The sequence below is a fragment of the Catharus ustulatus genome, chromosome 4 (assembly GCF_009819885.2).
Source record: "Catharus ustulatus isolate bCatUst1 chromosome 4, bCatUst1.pri.v2, whole genome shotgun sequence".
NCBI classification, from domain to species: Eukaryota; Metazoa; Chordata; class Aves; order Passeriformes; family Turdidae; genus Catharus; species Catharus ustulatus.
In genome coordinates this window covers 4,560,184-4,582,301 of record NC_046224.1, presented here as the reverse complement: position 1 = coordinate 4,582,301, position 22,118 = coordinate 4,560,184, and the positions used below count along the sequence as shown (strand labels likewise).

The following is a 22,118-nucleotide window of genomic DNA, read 5'->3' as shown; positions in this document are numbered from 1 at the left end:
TGTGAGAGTGGCTACATGATGGTTGGGGTAATCAGAATGAAGAGCATGATGAGCTGTGTCTCAGCTCAGGTCCTGCTCTGTAACACAGCAGTTGATGATTGCTGAAATTGAGGGGATGTGTTGTGGACAGATGTTGGGCATGTCAGCTCTTCCCAGCACTGTGTTGGGGCTGATCTGTGTGACAGAAAATGACTGGAACCAATTATTGGAACAGTTTCGTGCCCTGGGATGAACTCCATCTTCTGAGGATGGGCAGAGGGAGAGATGTCAAGCTCTGCATGGAGGGCATGGGGCATTTTTCCCCTGGTGCTGACCTTTTTGCTGCTAACTCCATGGAAATTTTTCATCATGCTGATAGGGTGGGGGTTTGACTGCCTAATGGGCATTTTATGGGATCTGATTCCACTGAAAATGAGCTAAGCACAAGAGAAGAATGTGGCCTCAGACACTGCTGTGTCAGTCTGGCTGTGTGCCCACACAGCCCTGTTGTTTCCAGTGGGGTTATTTCAGTATAGCACTGTGGGGCAGCCCTTGAGCTTTTCCCTTTGTCTTATTTACTGTACAGAACTGTTTACTGCTCCAACTGTAATCCATCCTGGGATAAGGGCTTCAAGTAACAGTGCTTGGTGCTGATTAGAACTTGCCTCCTTAAATCTTCCCACTGACATTTATCCACATCCTCAGTGCTGCAGTGAGATTGCAAAGACTGAGCATCTACTCTGCCCTCTGGACCCATGGAACTCCAGTTCCTGAGAAATCAGATTAACTTTTGATCATCAGATTAGTTTTTCATTCATGTATTTATCCTCACCATGCTGCCGGGTGCTAGACAAGTGAGTTACTCCAAATGATCAGACAGTTTTATCATCCACTGAGCAAGAATTCAGTGCTTAAGTGTCCTGGATGAATGTGGAGCTAAGTGTTAAGTGGAAAATCTTTTTCAGAGAAGTCAATAGGAACAAATATTTGTTCTAAAGGATGGTTGTTTTTAAGCCTGGAAAACTACAAAGCAATTTTTTAAGGCCATACAGGGAGATAGCAATGTTCAAGTGACCAGCAAAGGATCTGGGATGTTCAGAAGGGGGAGACTGGACCACGGACTGGAGACAGACCTTTATTGTCCAGAACTCTATATTCAAGCTCCCTCCCATCACAGGCCTGTGTCAGTGTTGAACAAAATGCTTGTTGTCCAGAATTGCGAAGGAGTTTTCCCTGGTTACGCCGTTCTTGTCTGCCAGGGAGAAAGCACAAAGATACATTGACAGGGACAGGGGCAGTTGCAGTTCCTCAACTGCAGGACATTCCCTGTGGAGGCAGAAAGGGCCAATTGTCCTCTCTGAGAGTGGGATGCAGGAAGGTAAAACAATCCAAGGGTGAACCCCTGGTTTTGGTACAGAAGTCCCTGTTGCTGGAAGGGAACGTGTGACCAGCATTATGTGGGCAGAAAGGACACTGGGGCACAGGGGACAGCAGAACTCATGTGATGTAGTTTCAGCAGGAGCAGCACTGCCCAAACCTCTGCTCTCTCTGTGCCTTGGCTGCTCCCTGTCATGTGGCAGTGGTGCCCCCACTGCATTCCCTTGGCTCTGGACCCAAACCAAACCTATGGCAGCACCTTGTCTGACCATGTTAGCACCATTTCAGGTGTGGCCTTGATGCCAGCCTTTCCTTAGTCACAGTACTGATTAATCCTTCTGACACACCATGGGGACATTGATTGGTTTGGCTGTTGCTGTTTGAAAAACCCAGCTCTGGACTTTTTTGTCAGTTGCCTCTGGATGTTTGGAAAGGGAAAGAGAAGAACCACAGCACAGAGGATATTGAAGAGGAGGAAAGAGCTATTTTGGTTTTTCTCCCTGTATTTCCTTGCAATCTTTTCCCAAACACTATATTCACTTGTACTTTCCTCCTTTTTGCTGCAGATCTCATTTCTGAGCCCTTCCCTGCACTGTTACACTCTCAGACACTTTACTGGACAGAGCTATGGCTTCCTAATTCCCTCTGAGCTTACCTCTCGTGCCTTAGCTCCTTTCTTGTCAAATTTGGTTTCTCACAAGGGATCTGGAAGGACAAAGGGTCCTGAAATTTTGTCTTCTAGTTGTGGGATCTTTTAGCCCATTGGTGCAGATGGCCCCAGGTCAGCTCTCTGCAGGCTGTTCTTGTGCATCTCCTCCTGTCAGTGTTTTCCACAGGCTGTGGTTGGGAATGGTTTTTTATTTTCCTCTCTGCTAGCAGTGCTCTCTAGACAGGCTGATCCTGAGCCCAGGCAGGTCCCTGTGCTGGCTGAGCTGGAAGAGGCTGTGCCACTGCTGATGAAGTCCTGCTGCCCAGCTGTTGTGAGGGTGGCCGGATGAAACACTCAGAAGTGTTCCTAAGGCCATGGAAAGTGTGAATCCGTGGGCTTGGGATATGCATTTTAATGAGGTGTTTGAATTCTCCCCTTGCTGCCCAGCAGGGCCAATGGCTGGCAGTGCCACAGCTCCTAACAACCACACATTGTGTCCCTGTGAGCTGCACAGCTCTCAGGGTAGCCAGACCTCACCCTCACTCTGCTCCCCAAACAAACAAGGGACTGTGAAAGAAATGTCACCAGCACTCAGATTCCTCCTGAAAGGTGCCCAGATGGCCTGACATCATCCCAGATGTCTCTGAGGCAGATCTTTGACCCAAAAAAGACTGCAAGCTCTCAGCTTTCCCATAAGAGTGTGTGTCTTCCCATGCTTTGCTCCACCAGTGTTTAACAAGATGAGATCTGTCAGAGCTAACTCCAAGGGCTGGGTACAAGGGTGACAAATCACAGCCAAACTCGAGTGTAGCTGAGGGAGTTCTGCTCTTCCTGCCATTGCTGGGGCTGGTACAGCTCTGAATCACCTTGGCTGTGGTGCAGGGCTTGTACCATGCAAGAAGCAGGCAGACAGCAGCTGTTGCATGTCCAGGTGTCAGTGCAAAGGTGACAAAGAGGTGACAAGGAAGGCCAGAGTGGTGGCTGGGAGCTGGCTTGTCTCTGGCCTGGTAGGATTGAGCAGACACTGTTTGCACACCAATCATTTAGACAGTGTGAGCTCCTCTCCCCTCCCATCATTCATAAAGCACAAACATAAACTTTGGTCACTCCCTGGCAGTCATGGTCACCTCACCTGTCCCCAGCTGTAGACTAGGGTTGTACTGCTCCAGATTTGGGGGTGATATTTTGCAGCCCTGGAAGTGGCTATTTCAATCCCTAGAGGATTGAAATTCATCTGCACAATTCCTCATCTCAAATGCAGTGGCAATTCAGTCTTCACCTCTCAGCTCAGTTTTATCTGTGCTAATTTGAGGGAAATTGAGTAATCTTTTCCCACCAAGTTCTCTTCTTTTAAATCCTCATTTAAAACTTGACTCTGGCACGTACAAACCCTTCCCAAATGGTAAAAAAGGATTTTTATTCAGCTGTTCTATATTGTTACTTCCTGCCATACTCTGTTTCAATCCTTGCTCCAAATGCACCTACTCAAGCAAACATGTTGGGAAAAGTATTTCACCTTGCAGCACCTGGCACAGAGGCACTGGACCCCTAAACTCTTTTTCCTCTGTGTGAGTGGGTCCAGCTTATCTCCAAAATGAACCAGCAACATGTGCACAGCCATGGAGGAGCAACCTGGCCCTCAGCAGGGTAGAAAGGGTTAATTTTCCTCCTTTTTGGCAGGAGTTTGAGTGGAATGACTCACTGGGGCCAGGTGGGAGTGGAACTGCAAGGACCCCATTGGCAGCAGAGCAGCTGGGGAATCCCATGGCAGCCACAGCCCTTGGCCCCTGAAGCCAGGAGAGGTTCCAGCTGTGGCCTTGCAGGGACAGAAGCAGAAATCTGCTGCTGTAACCCAGCTGCAACTGCAGCCAAAGCCTTGCCTGGGGTCTGGTGGAGACAGGAGGAGAGGGCTGAGCACCAACTGCACTTGGTGATAGCAGAGCCCTTCAGGATTTCAAGCAGGGCACTTTTACCAAGATATTCTCTTTATTAAATGCTGGTTTTGCCTGCCAGCTCCTGTATCATATCCAGCCCACTGAAGGAAGTCACATCTGTCTCATAAACCATTGGTGGGTGAGGAATGCTGGCAGGGAGCAAAGGGTGCTGTTGCCACCCCATGAGGTCTTTAGGAGATACTTGGGAGTCCTGATGAGCTGGGAGGAGAGATGGAAATAGGAAGAGACAGGGGATTCAGAGCACTCTGGGAGAGGGGGAGAAACTGTTCAGCTCCTTTTGGCTCCAGCAAGAATCAGAACGCTCAGGATTGGTTATGGAGGTGAGTCCCACCTTCTCTGCCTGAAGGCAATTCCTGGAGACAGGCACTTCCAGACAGTGACTCAGCCATCCCAAAACCTGTCCAAAACAGATGGGATGGATTACTGCCCGGAGGTGACTTCCCCTGCCTCGAGCAGGATTAGATGTGGTGCCCAGCTTTCTGATGACTGATTGGGAAAGCTGAATCCCACCCTTTATTTTTACTGTGGATGGAGTAAAAGCTGCAGGAGAATGAACCATATGGCCTCCCTCACTGTTTGCTTTGGAGCAAAACCATGTGCACACTCGTACATGTGTTTGTGTGCATGTTACATAAATTCAAAGGGTTTTAATTTAAGTTGCAGAGGCAAGCACAGGATACAGATGCCAGAATCCAGGCTGTCAGTGCATAGCCATTAAAATATGTCAGAAAATACGGGAAAAATTGACTCAAACTCCGTGGAGTGACAAAAATGAGACAAAAAGCTAAGAGGAAATGAAAGAAGGGGAGAGAGAGATGGTCCCAGCCCCACTTTTGGCCCCTGTATGAGGGTGTAGGGAAGTGCTGGGTTTCCTGGGAATGAATGTTTCTGCAATTCTAGCTTGGATGCTGTGTATACCAAGCTACTTCTGCTCTGTGTTGTTTTACCTTCTCCTTTTCTTTTGGCTGAACACAGGCAAGAATTAAAAGGAATTTGTGAGCACAAGGGAAGTGAGATGCAGCCTCTCTGCAAGTAGGCCAAAGCAAGATTATTTCTCCTCTTGCCTTGTTCTCAGAAGAAGCAGAGCTTATTTGGGCCTAATAAATCCCTCTGAGAAAAGTGCAGTTTCACAGAACTGGAAAAAAAAACTGAAAAGAGGGGTTTTGTAATGGGAGAGGTCAAACAGTATTCGTTATAATCAGAGCTGTAATATAGATAATGAGATTTGGGGAGTTTTTCTTCAAAAACGTGGGATGGTTTGGCTGCCTGAACTGAGGGCTGGGAACCCCAAACTTTGGGAACCTCTCACTTTCTGACCTTGACATAATTACAAAAGCAGCCTGGTTTTCCTCTCTGTAATGGCTGGGTGTCTCTGAAGGGTGATGTCATGCATTTTCTGAAGCATTTTTACAATACAAAGGGTGTTTTAAAACAGGAGATGAGAGATACTAAAACCTTCTCTGCTTTTTCAAATAACTGATTTTTTAGCCCAACTTTGCCACTTTGTGTGGACTGTTAGACTGGAGGCAGCCTCCGTGTTTGAGCAGGAATTCACCTTTGTGAAGGTTTGTTTGGGGCACATGATGTGAACCTGGTAGGGTTCTCCCCTTCTCTTTGAAAGAATTTCTTCCACCAGCATTTGCTTTAATATTCTTGTCTGTGAAACACTGGTGGGACGTGGAGGAATGTTCCAGCTAAGCAAATGGAGGGATTAATCCTGAGATCCCTGCAGAGGAAAATGATTTGTACAGAGCACTGAAACAGGCAGGGAGAGTCTCCAGACCTGGCTCCAGAATGTTTGAAGCTATGGGAAATATTCTCCTTAATTTCAGGTGGACTGGGAGCCAAGACACCAGCTGTGAGGATTAGATATGTTTGCATCATTGCATCATCATCTGCCATGCAGAATCCAGGGGGATATTGATGACACAGCTTCATCAGTCCATTGAGCCCTTTTCCAAACTCTTTACATAGCAACATCAGGTCTAGGCTTATGTGGTTTCCACACTGTTGATTGTTCTGCATTTTTTCTGGACAAACCCTTCACATATTTTCCTGACAGGCATGAGAGGAACCTTTAAATGCTGGTGAGCCCACCATGTTATTTCCTGCATAGCTTTGCATGGAATTTGGGAGGCTTGATGGTGGCCAAGAAGGGGCTGAGCTGAGAATCTGCTGATTCCTCTGCTTCAGTATTGCCTCATATTCCTCCCATGTGTTTTGCATCCTAATATAGGGTATGTTTGCATGGACAGAGGCTGATTTGGGCAACTTCTGAGTCTTACTCAGCTGTCTCCATGTGAACACAGCTGCATGGCTGCTAAATCCAAGCTGGTCACACTGGGAGGAGCTGGACACCTCTGCAGTTTTCCTCTTGGCTTTTCCTCAGTGGTCTGGCTTTCCCAGGATCCTTAATCTCCTTTGTAAGAACTCATCTTGTGACCAGATTTCCTCACTCTGATGCCTGTGTTTACATAGGATGATGAACAGTTGGCATATTGATGACAAAATTGACTGGCAGATAAAATCTGCAATGACTAGTCAGGACTTCTCTTTGTATTTAGTTAATTGAATATATTAACCTAAACATTTATTAATTGCTGAAACTATTCATTAGAGTGTATATGCAGCAAATAGTATCCTAATTAAGAATAGAGAATGTGCATCCTTTGACATGCTCACAGGTTTTTTTAACTTATAAGTAGCCTATTTTCAATATATGCCACTTGCAGCTCACTGCCAGTCTAAAGGGCATTAGACAAACTCTAAGAGCTTGTTATTAGTCATTATTTTTCATTCCCCTTAATTCAGAACATGGTTCTCCCAGTCACTGGGAGCTTTTATCCTGATTTTTAAGCTTAGTTAGGTCTAGATGTGCCTCACAAGACATTTTGGGCAAGAGTTTTTCATCTCATATTTGCCCAGCCCCTGACACCACAGAGATCAGGCCTTGAGATAAGGAAGGACATACCAATTTTTTTCATCAGCCAAACTGGTAGCGTAGAAATATCTAATAAAAATCTTGAAACTAAATTCTTGCCCACTCAAACACTGACAGCTGTGTCTTTTGCTCTCTTTTCTCTTTCTAGACCAAAGAAGCTCTCTTCACAATTCTCCAGGACCTAAGGCCTGAAGACCACTTCAATATCATTGGTTTTTCCAACCGAATAAAGGTCTGGCAGCAGGACAGGCTGGTGCCAGTTACTCCAAATAACATCAGGGATGCCAAAAAGTACATCCATAACATGTCACCTACTGGAGGTATGACCAGAAATACAGATGGGATTAATTGTGTTATCCAATTGATTACAACAGGACAGAGAGTGGTGAATGAACAGGAGAGCAAGACACTGGAATTTAGGTCATGGGACAAGGGGGTCCCTTCAACTCCACTCAGGATTATGTGTTCTTTATTAACATACATGATGGGAAGGTTTCCTCAGCCCTGCCTATTGCAGGGGGCTTGGACAAGATGGCCTTTAAATGTTCCTTCCAACCAAAATTAGTCTGTGATTCTATACACTCATATAAACCCAATTTGATTCTGTTCTCTTGTTTATCTGGTGACACCCACAGAAAGGGAAAGCTTCCAAGGTTATTTTTGAGGACACAGATGAAAACATACCCTGACAAAGGACACACAGTGTATTGTGTGGTTTCTGAAAGCCTCTGTGAAAGCAGCTTCATGATTTTGTCTGGGTTGGAAACCCCATGGATGGAGCACACACTGTGGGATGTGGGATTGCCTTCTGCAGGAGTTAGTTTCTCACCTAGTACTGTCTTCTTGTCTCTACCAAGGAGCCAAAATGATATTTAAGAATTTCTCAGCCCTCTTTACTTATGCCTTGCTGCCTGGAGGGAAGCAGGCAGAGAAAACCCCAGAAGATTGGCAGAGTGCAGGCATGAGTTTTAATTTGATTCACAGGTCTCCTGTGAGGCCATGGACAGTAGTATAAAAAAATCTCCAACTACAGTGAGGTTTGTAATCAAACATATTCCAGCACTGTGGTCAGAGAGCTGCAAAATGACCTGTTCAAATCCTTCCCCATGGAAGCAGTCACAGCTGGTTGAAGGTCAGGGAGGGCCTTCCCATGGCTGCCCCTGAGCAGTGACCACTCCTGGCAGAGAGGAAACCCTCTGATGGAAAAACACAGCAAACAGGATGGTTGGCTATGCTCTTTGTGTTGTGGCAGGAATTGCTTAGGAAGTGGGGAAGGGACCTGCCCAGTTAAACAATTAACAACAGGGGGACTAGACTCAGAGAACAAAACCTTTTACTCCTGAAGTGCCAAGAGAGCTGTGCAGAACCAGCTGGGTTTGCCCATGAACCTGCCAGAGAACAAAAGTAAAAGGACATTATTGACTGTGGCTCAACAGGAAGGTGCAGTGATTCTCCACCACAGGTACTTCAGTTCTGGCTAACTCTGTTTTTTCTCTATAAAGGTGCTATTCCTTGAGTATCTTCTAGTGAACATGAACACACACAAAGAACATGGTGTGGTTACACCCCTGTGTTGTACTCACACACCAAAGAAATGAGTTAAAAATCCTTCTGCTAAATACCTCAGCTGGCAAAAGGCAGTTTTCAGTGCTTCAGTTCTATGATACAACTGAGTATAAAATTACACTCTGCTACATGAAGTGGTTTTCTTCTGGGGAAAAAAGTTCTTTCTGAGATTTTGGATCTACCTAGAGATTAAAGGAGTTAGGATATTTGGGTGCTGGTTTTTCAGTTGGGAACCATTTTGCAGAAGACAGAGTCAGGATTTTGAGGACTTTTTGAAGTCTTTGCTGTTTTCCTGTTCCTTGTCTTGCTGCAGTCACTGGAGCTGTGCACACTGAGTTTCTAGGTATGTGCTGTATGGGCTGACTTTCTATCACATCCTGCTGATAACCTGCCTAGATCTCCCTGTGCAGACACCGAGGAACCAGCTGTGCATGGCTCTTAACCCATTTCACCTGCTTTGTTTTCTAAGAGCTGTTTAGAGCCCTGATGTGCTGATTTTGCAAAGGTCCCACAGCCAATCCCTCTGTGCTTTGACTAGGAATACATGGAGAAAGGGAATACTTGTACTCATTTTCCTGTTTTCCTTTTTTTTGAAGACACAGTGGGCTTGGCTCCTTTTCATGCCTATTCTAATGTACATCTGTTCCTTCATTTACTTTTTCTCCCTCCCACCCCACTTCAGGCAGTTCTATTCTTCACTAGCCAGTTGTTTTGTGCAAACACACTCCACAGCTAACCAAGCTCTTCCCTTTAAACTTTGTGTCCCCTGGGGTGTGAAGAACCAGCCCATCCACTTGTTTTCCCATGTGAAGGCTTTTTTCCTGACTCCAAGTGTTGTGCCCTTCAGAAAAAAATGAGTAGAACTTTTTCTAGTTCAATATCACCTGGGAGAGTCCTATAATTAGGTTTAAAAATTTTTGTTTATACCAGGCAGACTATATGACTCTTTACCAGGCTGATTGTTGTACATTGAGACATTCAACAGCAATTTCACATGACAAACTGAAATTCATAATTCAGTTCATAAACCATAAACAGCTGTGCCAAACTGGTGCTCAGATAACAGAGCTGAACTGAATTAAGGGGCTAGAGCAACTTCATGTGGAGAAAAGGGACATCCTGATGTCCAGAGGAGCTGTCACCTCACCAAGGGGAGCTCAGGGAAATTATTCACACCACTCTTAGAAGGAGAAATGATCTCTAATCATTCTGGCACCTTCCCAGGCACTAACATCAACGAGGCTCTGCAGACTGGGGCGAAGCTGCTGAATGATTACATTGCTCAGAACGACATTGACGCCAGGAGCGTGTCCCTCATCATCTTCCTCACGGATGGGAGGCCCACTGTCGGGGAGACACAGTCATCCAAAATCCTCAGCAACACCAAGGAGGCCATCCAGGATAAATTCTGCCTCTTCACCATCGGCATTGGCAACGATGTGGACCACAAGCTGCTGGAGAGGATGGCCCTGGAGAACTGCGGCATGACGAGGCTTTTCCAGGAGGATGAAGATGCAGCCAGCCACCTCAAGGGGTTTGTTCTGATTTTTCTGTCCTTTGGCTTCTTTTGGGATGGAAAATCCTTTAGTGAGACGTGGCAAGAAATTGGAGTTTCCCTGAGGCTCAGCTCTGGGTATGATCAGATACTCTGAATGGCTACCCAGAAATTTCCTTTTTCTTAGCAGACCCCCTGAGATGTACTGGAGCTTCCCAGCCCCTCAGAGCAAGGCATTTGTTTCCCTAATTCACATCATTTAAACACAGAGAGCTGGGGGGCACAAGTCCCAACTCCTCACAGGTAGATGGTGGGAGGAGAGGATGCATTTCATACGTCAAATCAACAACATAAACAGCATGGAGGGGATCAGGAATGAAGATTGCAATTTGGAGCAAAAAAATGATTTCTTTATTTTTTGGAAATTATAACCTTTTGCCCAAGATCCAAAATACTTGACTTTGAAAAGCTCACTAAGATAATTCCTGGGATAACCATGTAGTCACTTAATTTCCTCATTCTTTGCAACCCAGACTCCTCATAAGTTTCCTGAAATCCTTATCATTCAGTAGGATCAGAGATTATGTTCCTCTTCTGAGACCCTGGTAAGGAACAGCAGAAAGATATGTGACCACATCTCTGACCAAAATGTTTGGCAATGTGTCAGTGTTTCCAAATAAAAATGTTTGGCTTTCACTCCCAAAATGTCAGTGGTTTAACCACAGAAACCAAAAAGAGACAGTTATTGAGTACAGGCCTCTCCTACTCCTCTGGAGCAATAAATCCAAGCACTTTGCACCAGGGCTTTGCCTTCTGTGGCAGCTATGCATGGACAAGAATTCCTTCTGAACTCAATTCTGTCACTCCACCCACATCATTTCCTCCTCAGGACATGCATTTTGGACAGCAAGTGGCATTCCCTGGCAAACAGAGGATGCTCTGATGGATTGGGCTGTAGCAGCCCAGTGCTGCAAGTACTTGTTCAAACGCCTCTCTCTGATGAGCAGCTCACTGTTTATCAAGCTCAGTCATGGCAAACCCATTTGGCATCTGGTGCCAGATTTATACAGAAAAGCACAATCACTGCTGGAGGCCAATTCAAACCTCAGTTGGAGGGAAAACCTAAATGGGTGCCAATGTAATTTTTTTTTAATGCTCAGCAGGTTGTATTTTTATACAGGTACTTCCTTGAATTGTACTCTAAGACAGGTTGTGTATCTCCACCATTTGTTACAACTCAGAAATTAGTTTACAGAGAGTTCTGAAGTTTAATTTAGTCATGCTTTTAAGTCTGGTGAGGTCTCTGCATGAAAGACAATGAGTGCTCAGACAGACTTTAAAAAAAAAGTCAACCAATTCAGGCTTTGGCTTCCCTTGGAGAGAGAATAAAGCAAAAAGTGTGACTTTAGCTTCCAGACAGTCTGTTTAACCAGATGTGTCAAATAAATGCAGCTTGAACTAAAAAAGGGCTGAGGCCAATTCTTTGTTTATTTACCAAACTAAACTGGAATGACTTGCCAAGAGATGAGCAGTTTGGCATTTGAATGGGAAATATGGCATTCTTGGAGCAGCTTGGGAGGAACCTTCAAAAGCACATTGCTGTGGGGAAAACACAGGATTGTAAACTTGGGCTTTGAGCCTTGTGACAGTTTTCTGGGCAAGGTGTTCTTACAAGTGTGGTTGATCATGTTAACAAGGGATTAAAGGGTTAACCTCCCTGGTTCCATGAGAGCCATGCCTTGCTCCAAAAGAAAATCACCCACGAGGAAGTGAGCTCTCTTGTGCCAGGGTGTGTGCATATAGCAGCTAGAATTCCTCCATTCCTTGGAAACATCCTCATTTATGGGGGGCATGGTGGGATTCCTTCTTGATTTTCTTTCTCTGTTGGCCCTCAGAAAAGTGTATTCCTGCTTGTCCTACACTGACCAACCCATTCTAGGGGTTTTTCAGAGATTCAGAAGCTTTGATTTGGAATCTCTTCAGCTTTGGTGGATCTAACATTTTGGCCTTGCAGTTTCTGGCTCTAGGATACCATGTGTAACACCACTAGAAACCTGTGGGTAACAGCATCTCATCTAAGTACATATTTCAATAAATGGGGTGCTTTCTGTGAATCTTGGAAGCCAATAATTTACTTCTAAGTGGTCACAAATATCTCCCTGAAAAAGTCTGGAACCACAGTGGAAGGGAGGTGACTGCTAGGACATGCTGGGATGATTCTGAACATACTTAAGAGACTGTTTAAGTACCTAAGAAACAGTGAAGACTAGGAGGAGGCAGAGAGTAATTTTGTTGACAGGGACCTCCAGAGATCCTGTAATTCAACCTCCTGCTCTGAGAAGAGCTAACTTCACGTTTAGGTGAGGTTTCTCAGGGCTTTGTCCACTCAGGTTTTGAAAAGCCCTAAGGGCAGAGATCCTCCCCACCCTGTTTTTCTGGATCAAGTTAGAGTGGATTAGGTAGTTAAATTTGTTTCCTGATGGCTCAAACTGCCCCTGAATGACTTCTGAGCCATTTTAGACAACCTGACTGTGTCCTTGTTGGTGTACAAGTGCAAGAGTGCGTTCACACAGTGCTAAAGGTGAAAAATGTGTCTTGCTTTAAGGTTCTATGATGAAATAGGGACACCCCTTCTGTCTGACATCCGTGTTGATTACCCTGAAGATGATGTGGAGCAGGTCACCCAGAACTTCTTCCCCAACTACTTCAATGGCTCTGAAATCATCATAGCTGGCAAACTCATCAACCGCACCTCGGATAAACTGCACGTGGAGGTGACTGCCAGCAACTCCAAGAAGTACATCCTCCTCAAAACAGATGTGGCTGTTGACCTGCTGAGCAGAAATGACATCAGGGGTGTCCCTGGCCTGGAGGATGGCAGAGGTGACAATAATTACATCGAGAGGGCGTGGAGCTACCTCACCATCAAGGAATTGCTCAACTCTCGCCTGAAGAGTGATGACAGTCAGGAGAAGGACAGTTTGATGGAAAAAGCCAAGTCAATGGCTCTGGCTTATAATTTTGTTACCCCCTTCACTGTTCTGAAGATGAAGGAGGCTGGACTCCACTCAGAGCCCCCTCAGGAGGAGTTTGTCAGCCCTTCTACTGATGGCATTGGGGAGAAGGTGCAGAGCCTGCAGGGGCACAGGGCCCCACCAGGTATGAGAGAAGAATAACCTTGTTCTGGTAAAAAATCTTCTTGCATGGGCAATGTCTCATGGCCAACTTTGCAGGGGTGATCTAGACAGTGAGCTGAGGAGTAAGGCTGAGATTTTCATAGCAATTTTGCTAATTTTGCTAATTGTGGGCTTGGGTAACCTTTAGCAAACCTTTTAGGCTCCTCACTCAGCCCCTTGAAGCACTTACTGCTCTGTAGAAACTACTGGAGAAAAATTGGTGTTCTACATGAAACTTAAAGTGGCTGCAGGAATATGTCCCATTATGTCTCTGAATAATATTTGGGGAACATTATTATAGTATGTCTCTTTCTGCTGCTCAGTAAGTAATTGTAACAGCCTTCCTTCCCCACTTCTAGGTATACGCAGAGGGCAAGAGAAACAGAGAATTAAAATCTCCAAAACTTCAGGTCAGTGCCTGTTTTCATGCCTTTAATAATGCAAGATAATAGTGGCTGATTTATGGAAACCTCAGATGCATACCAGTGTGGTATAACCATCCCAAGTGAGCAGCCAAAATTCAGTTTGTCAGACCTACAGAGTAGGGAGGAAAATGAAAACAAAGCCAAAATACAGAGAGGCTCAGTAATGAGGAGTGTGAGCAAGGCAGATGATCTGCAACACTTGATCCTCATGTTTGAAACTTCTGCAGGGTAGGGGAGAACAGAAACACATCCTCTCTTTTATAAGTAATAATGTTGAAATATAAAAAAGTTGTTGAAGATGGAAAATAGAGAAAATTCTATAGTATTTTGCAATTTTCCTGTTGGTCCTATTCCTTTACTTAACTTTTCATACATTAAACACTGAAGAATAAGTCCAGATGAAGAATTCTGACTTGAATTTCTCTTGATAGAGTCAATTTTACCTTAGAAACTAGGATTTTTGACTTGCCTTATTAATGGAAGCTGGCTGATAGTTGATGATAGGTCAAGAATTGTTGAAAAATTGAGATTGTGGGATCAACAGCTGCTGTTGACTGCTCCAGTCTCATCCTGAGGGCCAGGAGGGGTCAGTGTGAGGTGGGTCCTGCAGCAGCCCTTGGTCAGAAAGTACATTTCTGTGTGCTGTGGGGGATGTAGCTTGCCAAGAAAGAATGGAGGAGTTCAAAACACCTACATGATAATTCCCATAAATCACCGGAATTATTGTCCGGGAAGAAAATATCCTGATTTTCATCTAAACTGTTTTGGGTTTTGAGTTGTCATCGAAAACACAACCTTTTCTGTGAGAAAAACAAAACAATCTTTGTGAAAAACAAATCAAAACTTGGCATTTCCTGGCAAACTCCATCTGACCCTCTAAAAACAACAAACCGGGAGGACTTTAGAAAAAAACAGGGACAAACACACTTTAAAGAGCAGTTTTGTTGCAATCTTGGACACTGCAGTTTTGTGGGAGCCTCTCACATTTATCTCTTTTTCCATGTCTTCTCAGCGGATGGGGACCCTCACTTTGTCATTGATTTTCCCTCCAGCAAGTTCTCTGTGTGCTTCAATATTGATGGAGAACCAGGGGACATTCTCAGGCTGGTCTCTGACCACAAGGAATCTGGTGAGCAGCCAAGTCAAGTTCCTTATGGAGGAAAATCAAAGTGTAAGGCCAGCCAAGCACCAAGGTGCCTCACAGGCAAAAAAAGTGATAGGAAATTAGAAAAAGTTTCTTCTATGGTTCAACTTCACCCAGTTATAAAGTCACAGCTTGCAAATAAAAGGTTTGGACTCATCAAAATTGCTCTGCTGTGGGAATTTCCCTCTTTGCTTACAGTACTGTTTGATTTAGGACAGAGCAAAGTACCCAAACAGGCACACCAAGCACCATGGCTCTTTTAGTAAAGAAACCACTAAACTCTCTAGAGAGTCATGACAATCTTGAGAAAACCCACATGATTCAGGATCTGCTTTACCCCAGCCAGTGTGAGCCTCTGGGGCCCAAAGTGTGGTCTGATCCCATCTGGAATTCTAAGCAGGGCAGCTAATAAGCAGATTATGTCCTGCTCAGGGCACCAGAGGGAGAAAGGGGTGTCAAAAACCAGAGACAATTCACAGGCTTGTTTTACAAAACCCCACAGTAAAGTTATGAGGATTCTGTTCTGTGTGGCAGGGGTCTAGCCCCCATATTTCTGTGTTCATGTCTGCCTTAGTAAGATACAGCTCCAGGCTGTTTTCCTTCAACTTCTTTCACAGATTATTTGTGCTGCTGCTTGAGTGATTTTGTGGCTCAAATGCAGAGTGAGCTTGAGAAAAACAGACTCTGTAGCACTAGAACCTTGAGTCTTTGAAGACAGAAATGAGAGATCCCATCAGGAATAATGGGATAATTTCATCTCAGTGTTAGTGGCTTGGGTTTAGCTTGGGTTAGCAATAAGCCTCCTCCTTAATTGTCACTCTTCAGTGGGTGTTCAGAGGCTTGTGGGAAGTGAGTCACTGTCTTATGGACAATAGGTCACAAAAATTATTAAAATTACTGGGATCTTACTGCGGACATTTCGGCTTTGACTTAGTGAGATCAGCACCTTTGAACACTCAAAAGTGGTTCTTTTTGTGGCATCTGTACACTGTGTCAGGATTAATGGGGCTGGGGGCACCTGCCTGCAGAGAAGGCCAGTAATTCTGAGCTTGGGTAAATTTATGTGCTCTGTGTGAGGTCATAATTTTATAACAGGCTGATTATACTCGTTTGAATACTGCTAAGTGAAATAATTGAGCACGAGGTGGTGAGCCTGCACGTCCTCAGTCACAAGGCTTGTGTCATTGAGACAATAGACCTGTTCCTGCTGGGTCCCTTCCAGCTCAGGCTGTTCTGTGATTCTGTGCTCCTGGGTTCCAGCTTTCACTTACTGATTGCTTTCCTGCAAGGTGTAACCGTGAATGGGCAATTAATTGGGGCTCCTGCACCACCCAATGGCCACAAGAAGCATCGGACTTACTTCAGCACCATCACCATCCTCAACAATAAGCCAGAGAGGTCTTACCTGGAGATCACCCCCAAGAGGGTCATCCTGGATGATGGGGAAAGGCTCGTGCTGTCCTGTGGCCGCAGTGCTGTTGTGAGAAGCAGGAGCCTCGAGGTGTCCATCTCTGCCTACTCCAACATCACCGTGACGATCCGCGACTCCATCAGCTTTGTCATCCTCATCCACCACTACAAGAAGCCAGCCCCATACCAGAGGAATCACCTGGGGTTCTACATCTCCAACAGTAAAGGGCTCTCCTCTGACTCCCACGGGCTCCTGGGTAGGTGACAGATTCTTTTATACCCTCTCTCAAACAACATCTCTTTTTCTAGTACCTCCAACTCCTCCCCTGTCTTTTCCTCATCTCTCCCTATCCCAGCTGTGCCTGCTGTTCACATTTCCACTCTTTTAATGATTGTTCAATACAGTTACTATTAGAATACTCATGCTTGATGCTCCCAGTACAGAGACATAAACCAGATCTTCCACAAGAACTTTTTGTGGCCCCTTTATTTCAAATGCGAAATGAAAGAAAAGCCACTGCTACCTTTTGAAGGAACTAGGTTTTAGGTAGGCTCAGCTAATGACCAGATGGTTGTGTTCTTTCAGCCAGTGAGAGAATTGATGTTTTTGGTTGTGTACAGGTGCAGAACTCTAAAATTTCTGCCATAGTTTCTGTGCCACTCAGGCACTCCCAGGTGAAGGAGGAGATTATCCCTTAGGAGTGAGGTTTTTGACTCACGTTATTCTCATTGTCAGACCTCTAAATCCACACTTAGGTTGGGCTTAGAAGAACTTTCTCCCAGGAAGGCAAAGGAAGACAACTTGAACCTTCAGGCCTAGGACTTTTTGTTTGCTGATGGACATTGTCTGGGTTATTAGCCTCTAATAACCACGTCCCACAGAAGGGAGCTTACTCTTTAGTTACCCATGGAAAAAAAAAATCAGGTTTTATTCTAACCCCTATGTTTGTGAGATTTAGAAATGAATCACAGGAACAAGATTCATCCTGCTCTTGCAGAGAACCCCTTTACAGATCCATAAGCCAAAAATCCTCAAATGCATCCTACCAAAAAAAAAAAAAAAAAAAAAATCAAACTACCAAACCACAACAATTTATAAACAAACACAAACCAGCCAGTCATGGACTTTTTTTTATCTTGCCTTGCAGGTCAGTTCTTGAACCATGAAGTTAAGCTTCTTCAGGAATCCCTGAACACCAGTGGTGGGGAGGCTGGGCAGAAGCAAACAGAGGTGTTGAAGGCAAACCCCACAAACACCCTGGAGGTGAAGGGGCGGCTCGTTCCCGTGGTGTGGAAGCAGAGGAGGATCTACAATGGCCAGCAGGAAGTCGACTGCTGGTTTGCCAAAAACAACGCGGACAAACTGATCGATGGCAGCTACAAGGACTATTTGGCTTCTCATCCTTTCGACACAGGGACCAGCTTTGGGACAATTAGCAGCCTTTAATCGGTCACAGCGATGCACTGTGGCAGCACGTGTGACTGCAGGTCCCTTCTGAAGCCTTTACTGGGCAACTCCTGAATATTTCCTTACTTCTTGGTGCCAAAGAAACCAAGGATTTTTGTCCTTGGAAATTGGCTGTCTCTCTTTCGTGCTAAACGAACGTTCATCAGATTCCTGAAGAAAAAGAAGGCTGGGGGAAAGGACGTGGTTAAAGGCATGATTGATGCTCTCCCAGGGGGAAGGGAGGGGAAAATAAGCCAGTGAACAGTGCAGAGGCTGCTGGCCCTAAAGTAAACCCATACAGGGATCTGTGCAATACTCCCTGGGGCTGGTGAGTCACCCCACAAAAGGCAGGTCAGACAGCACAGTGCCTGGTGAGGTGATAGGCTTTGCAAAGAAGGGACTCAGAGCATGTGCTCCAGCCTTGGTCCTTGGGGAAAGGAGAGAAAGACAGAAAGAGAGAGGAGAGCTGGGTGGATATTCATCTGCAGTGACCCATCAGCATCAAACAAAACCAAAAACCTTAAATCAACAGGCCACAGGAGGGTATTGCTTTCCTGGTTAGTGGGATGAGGTCTGGATTTGCCACTAAACATGATGTTCCCTGAATCACTACAAACCCTTAAAACAGTGGTGAAAACCTTGACGGGGTTTATTGCTGTCCTGGTGCACAGGTTGTGTGTTTAAAAAGCACCTCTGGTCCTCAGCAGCAACAGGAGTGGTGCAGGGTCCCATTCCATAAAGCAGTTGATTCAACATAATTCAATTTAAATAACATTGCAGAGTTAGTGATTTCTCAGAAAGAAAGTTCCACTGTGAGCTTCCAACAGACCTGCCATGTCCTTGAGCATCACGCCCCTTCTGCTCAGCAAAGATTAAAATTTTCTAAGGGACGACAAACCAGAACCCACAACAGCTTGTGAGCCTACAAAGCAGCCTCTTGAATTTTAACTAGATGTTTCTAGCTGCTTTTGTAATCAGGGAGGAAGTCTTTATTTATTCCAAATTGTCAAAAAAGTTTCATCCCGATTTCCCCTGGCTGCTTCTCCTTCCTTACACTGCAGGAATTCGTGCGCAGCAGGAATTTGGCAGCAGGAGGTTACAGAAGGGTCTGCCAGCCACCCCCACTGCAGGTGGTGCTCCAAACCCAAAACTGCAAGGCTGTGGTGCATTTTAAAGTGAGGCATCACTGAGCAATGCTATAGATCAGCCACAGGGGAGTTTTAGCAGAGAGCTTGTCCAAAGGGGACTTGACAACCACAAAGACATTTACATGGCAAGGCCAAACTGAGCTCATGAAAGCTCTGCCTTTCCAGAACTGGAAAGGAGGGAGCCTGGGTGTGGAAGCATCTCCAGGAATTAAATGATATCCATGTGTTAGGAGAAAACAGTTGCCAGAGACCTACAGAAATAGGTTCGATCTTGACTGATTTTTTTCATATTTAACAATTAAATCATATTGTTGCTGTAGGAGCTCCAGCTGCTGGGGGTGGGGTGGTGATTTTCCAGTTGCTTGATCAGCTCGTTAGTGCTGCAAGCACCGTGGCAGCAGAGCAGGTGCCAAGCACGGTTTCTTTACTCACACCATGTGCTGCCTGGAAGAGGGGAACAGCCAAAAGCAACCAGCAAGATTTTACTGCACTCTGGAAGATCCTTAGAGAGCTCCCTTAGCACAAAACTCATGCCAAGCTCGTACTTTGGAACAGAACATAAAGAAGAAACTACTGCTTTGGGCCCTGCTGTCTTGAGAAATAGCTCTCCTGCGAGGGAGAGCTGAAGGCAAGACTTCAGCACTGTCCTGAGTGTGGAATAATAACAGAGGATTAATGCTCTGCAGTTTGCTTGTGGGCCAGAAAGAGATGGGGAAGGACAGCTGTGAAGTTGACTTCTCTGCCCAAGAAGACAGAAGGAAGATCAGCCAGAGCCCACATCCAAACCACCTCCCCTTTCACGAGCAAACAGGAAAGTGGCAGTGGATTTCTAGACAGCCTGGGGTTTGGCAGTGTTTACTGTCCTTACTGAAACCTTCCCTCTCCTCCCACACTGTGCTGCCCACGTGTATTGCTGAGGGGAGTGACTGGCTTAGGCTCTCCCCTCATCTTCTCTGTACATAGATATGTATATAATATATATATATATATAAACACACACCTACTGCTAATAATTTGGGTGCATCATTGCTCCTCTTTCTCCTCCTCCAGCCAAGGAAACACATTTCTTTCAGGGCCTGAAGATAACAGTGATCAAGTCCAACTTCTCAGCAATATGAAGCACCTGGAGCAATATACTCAAGGTCTCCTTAAGGCTCCAGTTATCCATTTCACAATAAATATTTTACAGTGAACACTGCAGTGAAGCTTTCATTTGGCAAAGATAAAACAAGCTTTGAAGCTAAGGTTGTGTGTGTTTTATGCTGCTGGACAGGTTCACATTACCAGATCACTGAAAGAATCACTCACAAGTTAAGAATAAGTTGGGAACCAAACTAATTTCAGTGGAAAATTAAAGGTCACTGATGTCCTTCAAGAACAGACCCTAGGGTCTGTTCTACTCCCACACTGAAATGAGAGTTTAACCACAGAGCTCAAATACAGAAGAATAGGACATGGGAAAACAGTTTGTGCTCCTGCTGCCCCAAGAGCAAAAGCAGGTCATGGACTGTAAATTTCAATTTTTTTCAGCTCTGAAGTGGGCATCACAACACTTGACTCTTTCACAAGGGGGAATATGTTCAGGGTTGGTCCTCACAGCCCTTCATGCTATCCCAGAGAGCTCCCAGACCTCTATGCAGTTATTGCAGTGAAGATGCATTTGTTCTCATCTCCAAGAGTGTCACAGAGCACTTGGATTCACAGAGCTGAGTCTAGTGATTGCACATGGCTCAGACAGCTCAGGAATGAGGCTGAGCAATCACTCAGGAGTGCAGTGGAAACAATTGCACAGCAGCATTTCAGAGATGGGAAGGGAACAGGGCTGCTGAAACAGCACTGGCTGCACAAGGATTGAGAGGGAGAACCTTCCCCCACATCTTACTTGTCCTGCTGTTGCCAAGTGTGAACCTTCCCAGACTGCCTCAACTGAGGCTAAAATGAAGGTCATGTCCAGTTCAGGCCAAGGACATTGCTTTGGCCAAATTTGCACTCTTCACCCACTGCAGGATTGCACTGTGCAGCCCCATAGCAAGAACAAAACTCCAGAACACCAGTATTCCTCAAAACAGGGAGCAAGTTTCTAATAGGGAAGCTGTTTTAATCTATTTCCAGTCAAAACTTTACACAGCACAAGACTTTCTCCAGCCCTTACCAGTGCAGAACTCCCCAGACAAGCAGAAATTGTGTTGTGAAACCAACTGCACTGAGCAATATAAATAATCTATTCAGAGCACTGTGTGCCATGTGTTCCAAAAGCCTTTTGATGTGCCAGCAGAAGTAGGATTTTGACCCTTCATTAAGGAAGAAAAACAAAAAAGGACTTAATTTCCAGAAAAACAGTTTAAAGCTGCACAGCTGCAAGTGTAGCCAAGCGTGTCTAGTTCACTGAGGGGCATCTGAGACTTTGATTTGCATCTAAGGCTTCAAACCACTTTGAAGTCAGGAGAAAAACAACAAACCAAGCCCCAAAGAACACCCCACCAACTATCTTCACATGCTCCAAGCTCAGCCTTTACATCTAAATCCATCCAAGTTAGAAAAGCCAAATCCTTTAATTTTTACTCATTAATAAGGGCTGTTTTCTTGGGGAAAATACAAGGGAAAAAAAGAAAAATAAAAGATCATTCCCATCCATCACTTAAGGGGAGTTGTCTTGCAAGAAGCAGAGCCTGGCTATGGCTCCACTAGGGATACCAGCCCAGTGGATCCTGGATCCCTGCTCCAAGGACTGTCCCCCCTTTTGGGCTCTGGATGGGTCTCTCCACAGCTGTGTCTCTGCATCCAGCCTGGGAGAGGGGTGGTGCAGCTGCTCTGTGCTCACTGTGTCCCCAGGACAGCTGCAAAGTGTTTTGCATTTTTGTGTTTATAGACAAATACAGTTTGCTAAGAGGAAAGCAAACAGGGCAAAGCCCTGCACTTCACACTTGGAGCAAAAAGTGCCAGTCCTGGGGTGACCCAGGGTTGTTTCCAGCAGCAATACTATCCCAGCTCCTTCCTTACCCCAAAACAGGGCTAGCTAATGGGGCTTCCAGATACAGCTCAAATCAGATCCTGCAGACATTGCAGTTGTTTATTTTAAACAAAGTAAAAGGCGAGGTGTCAGCTTCCAGCAAACACTCCCTTGTAAGGTGGGGACTGGGATCCATCTCTGAGTCTGCTCTGAGCCCAGCACAGGCTGGTGCTGCAGCACCAGGGCTCTGCACTGAAGCAGCTCCTGCACCTCACCACAGAAACCAAGCTCTGTGGCTCAAGCTCTTCATCTTTAGGTTTACCAGAAACCTGCCCTGCTGCAGAAACACAATCTTCCCTGGTCAGGAAAGATTTCAACAGCTCCCCTTCCTCCTTTTCCCAGTGTCAGGGTTGTGTAGGACATTAAGCACATGAAGGCATTTAATCTATGAAGCAA

At 45.4% G+C, this 22,118-nt stretch overlaps 1 protein-coding gene across 1 annotated transcript in view; it reads left to right on the top strand.

Annotated features, from left to right (window-relative positions):
• Positions 1-19,956, top strand: part of ITIH5 (inter-alpha-trypsin inhibitor heavy chain 5) — a 43,177-nt gene extending 23,221 nt beyond the window's left edge. Inside the window, exons 8-14 of the mRNA XM_033058697.2 lie at positions 7,050-7,221; positions 9,692-10,001; positions 12,568-13,121; positions 13,498-13,548; positions 14,576-14,692; positions 15,997-16,374; positions 17,266-19,956. Coding sequence (XP_032914588.1) covers positions 7,050-7,221; positions 9,692-10,001; positions 12,568-13,121; positions 13,498-13,548; positions 14,576-14,692; positions 15,997-16,374; positions 17,266-17,564 — 1,881 coding nt within the window. The 3' untranslated portion in view covers positions 17,565-19,956. The remainder of the gene's footprint in view (positions 1-7,049; positions 7,222-9,691; positions 10,002-12,567; positions 13,122-13,497; positions 13,549-14,575; positions 14,693-15,996; positions 16,375-17,265) is intronic.
• Positions 19,957-22,118: the final 2,162 nt, after the last annotated feature.